At 36.0% G+C, this 6000-nt stretch overlaps 1 protein-coding gene across 1 annotated transcript in view; it reads right to left on the reverse strand.

Annotated features, from left to right (window-relative positions):
• LOC127973000 (adhesion G protein-coupled receptor B2-like) overlaps nt 1-6000 on the reverse strand; it is a 34591-nt gene that overhangs the window by 21514 nt on the left and 7077 nt on the right. The window contains exons 4-5 of the mRNA XM_052577040.1: nt 5316-5466; nt 1193-1262 (exon numbers count right to left, since the gene is read on the reverse strand). Of these exons, the coding sequence (XP_052433000.1) occupies nt 1193-1262; nt 5316-5466 (221 nt within the window). The remainder of the gene's footprint in view (nt 1-1192; nt 1263-5315; nt 5467-6000) is intronic.

Genomic DNA, 6000 nt, shown 5'->3' on the forward strand with positions numbered 1-6000 from the left:
TCACAGGATTGCTAAATCCCAGAAAAAAAAATGTTTGTACAAAATAGTTTTGAGTTTGTACAGTCAAAGGTAGACACTGCTATTTTTTTGAACACACCCCTTTCAACTAATTGCCCAATTGCACAGCCTTAAGAGCGTGCATATCATGAATGCTGGGTCTTTTTTGTTTTCTGACAATCTACTGAACCTACTGGTAACTTGTTTGCCACGTAGCAATAAAAAATATACTAAAAACCTTGATTATTCTGGTTAGTCACATTGTACTGCTATTATTTTGAACAATACTGTATATATATATATATATATATATATATATATATATATATATATATATATATATATCAAATTCATCTTTCTTAGAATTGTGAAATTCTAAGAAATTAGAATTTCATCTGACTCACAGTCTGTAAGTATGTTTACATATTTAAAGGATTTGCCACTCATGATACAAACGCGAGTTTTGAGCAGTGTAGAGTAGAGCTTGTTGTTTGTCGTTTCTCAGAGCACAAATGCAGACAGGGGTTTATGTCTAAGCGGTGCGATGCCACACAACGTGTAAAAATACAGTATAAGTCATTATAATCAGTAATTATGTCCTCACTGGATGAAAAACAGCTTGTTTGTTATGGGTTTTATTGTTTTTGGTCTTGTTGCGTTACATCACGCGAGCACACCTCACTTCTCAGACCGATGAACCTTGTAAAAAACAGTGTGTTTCAGAAAACCGAGGCATATGAGAATAATCTACAGTATGTGGAAAATAATGTGTTTTTGAACCTTAATCTGCTTAAACACATTTCATTACACCAAATACACAAAATAATGTTCTTTTTAGCAACATATGACCCCTTTAAATGACTAATTTTGTATTGAGGGGAATTCAATGTATTTTTATAGTGGTTGTTTTGTTTTATTTACCAGTATTTTACATTATTCTGAATGTAATTTACAGAAAATCCAAAATTACCCACTACCCATTTTACCAAGTACTCTGTGATCATACAAAATTACTATACTATATAAATATATTGATGTATTTTAGATGTACTGTAGGTACTTCTGTATTTATTTTAACATCCAGAGACTTGACTGAATCTTGACATACTGTAACCCTCAAAACAGAACCAGAACAATGTTTTAATGTTACATATATGCGTTCTTTAAGAAACTGTGCTGCATCAGTGATACTTACTAACTTGGCGTGCCGTAACCTCTGGCCCGGGTAAAACCCACAGATACAGCGACCACAAGGGCTGGAAGACCTGAAAGATAAAGCTTATGATAAGAAAAGAGGGAAAATACAACCCACTGAAATTGAAAAGTTTTTTAAATTAGTATTTTAATGCAAAATGTAGTGGCAAAGTTGATTGAATTTATTCACTAATAAAGAATATTGAGTTGAAATTCTGAAAAAAAAAAAGAAAAAAAAAATTGGCAATTTGAATATTGACATGCAGTGAAAGTTAAGAGATTTTATACATTTAGCCTGCAAGATAAAATTGCACACCACGTATAATAACAGAGGACAAGCACTGCTAAAAGGAAAGTTATGAACAGAAAATGCGACCTAGAATTTTTTATTTTTTCAGAACCATTAATGGCAAATTGCCAGAGGCTGGAGGGGAAGTTAGCTGAAGTAATCTCCTCTCACACTGGTGACTTTCTGTAGCTTGTGCCCTTTTCATGGACAAATGCACATGGCATACAGGTACACCATTCCCCCTGTGCGCAGTGCCCTCCCAGACCCCAGACAAGCTACTTTAGCAGAGAGCAATTCCCATGGGTCTCAGTGTATGTATCTTTTTTCATGAGGCCGAAGAGTAGCAGTGTAAACGTTCCTGTCTGTGTTCTCTAAAAGCGCTCCACAGGGCAAGTACACAGAGCAAGCACTGTGACCCTCTTATAGAAAAACTGAGAATGCTAGCTGAAACCAAAAAGCTTTAATGACGTATAGTATAATGACATTAAATGCACATTACTGTGTTTTGCTTCAGGAGTTAGTTTTCAAATGCATATGTTTCAAATGTTTCAGTTCAGAATTCCAAGGGCACAAAGTGTAAAATAACATGGTCAGTACAGCCAATTTGTTTTAATCAAAGAGCAGGTCATATGGGCTTTTGAAAAATATATCTTTGGCAATTTATAACATAGCAATTAAAATGGAAACAATCTGCAAAGGAGTTAATCAAAAAAATGCATGATAAATAAAGATGTTGTCTCTCAAAAGAGAAAGAAGGTTCGGAATCGCCTAAACAAGTCATCATATTTTCAAATCTTTTGCCTGTAACCAGTATATGTCACTTGGTAACACATTTGCATAATCCCCGCCTGCCCACAAAATACAAACAGAGTCTGACCTGCCCATAAACACTTCTGTTATTAGTGTGTTTACATCAAGATGAGATAACTCTGTGTTCAAGGATACCACAGAAATACAATTCAAACTTTTTGTTGTGTGCTGTCATTTAACTGAGGACTGCTTCTCTATTCTTGGCTTTTCATCTTTGTTGGCTTCTAATCTTCTTTTTTTCTGACTAACAAGCATCTCCAAACCACAACCTGTAAGTACGATTGATAGGTTGTGTGTACAATATCAACTGAGCGCTCAAAATGTCAAATTTTTGTGCCAATGTGTGATGTATACCTAGTGCAGCTTTAGGTTTCCATGTAAAGCACGGTATTACTATTATTCTTACTGAAGTAGTTCTGATAATTCGCTGTGAACCTAAGAATGTGTCGATTTATGTAGACTGACATTGCTCTAATTACTTCATGTAAAAATAAAGAATGTAGTGAAGCACACATATTTTATAATCATATTGAAATTTCCTGTTTATTTTGCTGCACTGGCAGTTATAGGGTTAATGCGGGAGATACGAACGGATGTTAGGCTGGTCCACCTGTGATACAGCTGTCCTGGATTATAAATTAAGACAGCGTCTTTTGTCTGTTGTTCTTATAATATTAAAGTAGACATATTTTGGTATACAATCTGTATTGTTTCATCAGTTACTCACCTTAGCACTTTGTTAACGTACCCCTCATTATCATTTTAAGTGTTCACAGTTTAGCAGATAAACTTTAGCTGTGGGCATGATTCGCTTGAATAAGTGTTTTTGTATTTTAAGTAATTATTGTAAGAATGGATTGGCGCACTATATTATTGTTTTGTTTTAAGTAAATTGTCAATAGCACTGCTTGTAGAGAAGGCTTATAGAAGGGAGGGGTTTGCTCCGAACTTGCTTGGAACGAATATTTTCGAAATCAGTGGCAAATGCCTCTAATATTAAATGTATTCTGACTTAAACTTTATATTTACATGTTTATATAGAGAGTGATAAAAGAAAAAAATGGTAAAAAAAAATAGAAAATAAAAAATAATAAAAAAAATTAAAATAATTTAAAAAAACCCTGCATTTTACTATTTAGTATACGACATTAAACACTATCATAGCTAAAGACCTTTTCAGAATGATGTTTCCCATCTTAAGACTGAGGAAGGTGTACTTATTGGTCCTTGATTACACTTACATGTACAGAGACCTTTACTTTGTAAAATCCCATCCTCCCTCTCCTCCCGGTGTGTGTGAGGGCTTCCTGGCCTCTCCTGCTGGTGTCATCCCTATTGTGTTTGCCATCACAGTCAGGGAGGCCAGCTTTAACTCATGTGCTAATTAAACCTATCCATTCTTCTCGCTCTATGTCTGTGTGCCACGTCCACACATAATGAGCTGTCCTCTGAAATATTCATGTAATTAACAATGCTCTGATTAACTCTGGAAATTAAAGGCAATTAGAAAAACTCCGGTTTAGAGAACAGGATTGAAAGACGTAGGAAGGGAGGGGATGAACGGGATCCAAATGTGGCTCTGGAGGAAGCAGCGCACAATGAAGGAACATGAGTTTGCTCTGGATTCAAGCTGTGATCATTTCATACTGTAACCTGCGGGGGGAGGGGGGTCAAAGTTTGGATAGCTAGAATAGTCAGTTGGCTCCTTCTGGTCAATTCTGTAAACATACTACACTATGTGGGCAAAATAATGTTTCTTTGTGGATGGCCGTTCAAAAGGAGCTGTATGTTGTAATAATTTACTTTTCCAGCAGCGTAAAAAAAAAAAAAAAAAAAAAAAAAAAAAAAACTGAGACACAAACAGAAATCTTGAGAATATCTAATCTTTATATAAATGTAATATAATATAATTAGGACTGGTAAATTATTATTTTTTTATCTAATTAATTACAGGATGTGGTGAAAAGATTATTTAACATTTGCACTCGTGTGATATTGCACTTAGCCTACTTCTCGTGTAATATTTCTTAACTTTGTGAAGTAAATATGAGACAAAATTTCAAACAGGGGCATTTTGTCCCATATCTTGAATTTAGGGATATTCTCTAGGCTCCATCACACAGTAAGTTGTTGCCCTGCCTCATATTAGTTATCGATCGACTTTATGAAATGGCAGATGATCCACATAGGTCTGGGGCAGGGCAAGTGCGTTAAATGCGTTAATAATTTTAACGCATAATTTTTCTCCATAATTAATTAATCTAATTAACATGTTAAATTACCAGCCCTAAATATAATATATCTTACAACAGACAGGGTATAATGCAGGCAAAAATAAATAAATAAATGTCTCACTGGTGAAACACACACACAAACGTTCCACTGTTATTTATTTAACCAGTAAGTTCTGACAAAGAGCCCAGTCACATTAGATAGATAGATAGATAGATAGATAGATAGATAGACAGATAGATAGATAGATAGATAGATAGATAGATAGATAGATAGATAGATAGATAGATAGATAGATAGATAGATAGATAGATAGATAGATTTTGAGTAACATGAGTGATACTTTTTGGACATCCAAGTTAGAAATCTACCACTTCCCTGAGGGCGACAATGATATTCCACAATATCTGTAAAGGGCATCTATGAATTAATGGAACTGATAGTGGATCAATAAGTTACAAAAGAAGTATGTGTTTTCTACTGCAAGTGCTTGAATGTCCTTTCAGGTCCCACCAGTGTTAAGATGGCTGCACACAATGCATTTCCAATCAACCATCAGGCATCTATGTTTTGTAATACAGAAGTAACATTGAGCTTCTGTGGCATGCTTATGGTGTGTCATTGGGCTCCACTAAAGCACATAGACATTGCAGATAATCTGATGTGACTGAATTGATAAGAGCTGGCATGTTATACTCCTATGGATTAAAAAAAAAAACTGAAGCTGAAGCATTACAATAACATCACTTTAGACCTTCAATGTTAGTTTCTGGTGTGTGTGCGGGTGTCCTACCCCAGCCCAGGCACAGGAAACGCTTGCGAATGAGGCGGGACCTCATCTTGCCAATCACAGCCAGGTAGGACTGCCACGCCTCTGTCAGCACCCAGCAGAAAGAGGCCAGAAAGAAGAAGTGCAAAAAGGCAGCAGTAACAGTGCACAGTCCCTAGAGACAAAAGAGAGAAGAAGAAAGTAAATGGGAGTAAGAAATGATGAAAAAGATGTGAGAGAAAGCAGAGGAAGCAAACAGAGGTGCAAATAGCTCCCAGCTGTACGTTATTGAAGCCGAGAGAGAGAGAGAGAGAGAGAGAGAGAGAGAGAGATGAAGTGATTGAGAAGGAGAAGTGGGAACGAGCAGTGGACATTAACGAAAGTCCATTTGGAGAGAAAGTGACTTGGTTCAACTGTGGTTTGAAAATGAACTACGAATCTAGGCTTTTTTTCCTCGAGACACTACTTAAAAAGTGAAAATGGGTTAGTTACAAGTTGAATAGTATCTCAGGAAAAATGGCAGGCTGAAATTAAAGAAAAGTGTGATTTAAGTAAGCGGCGAAAGCAAATGAGTAGCGGTAAGCAGAGTATCTCGCTGACGTTTTATACAATAATGAGGTGCATATTCTAATGCTAAACACCGGCCTGCTCAGCAAATGACCCAGGAAATGAGAAGGATTTCACACCATTTATGGTTTCCGAAATTAGC

This window comes from Carassius gibelio, chromosome B15 (assembly GCF_023724105.1).
Source record: "Carassius gibelio isolate Cgi1373 ecotype wild population from Czech Republic chromosome B15, carGib1.2-hapl.c, whole genome shotgun sequence".
In the NCBI taxonomy this organism is placed as follows: Eukaryota; Metazoa; Chordata; class Actinopteri; order Cypriniformes; family Cyprinidae; genus Carassius; species Carassius gibelio.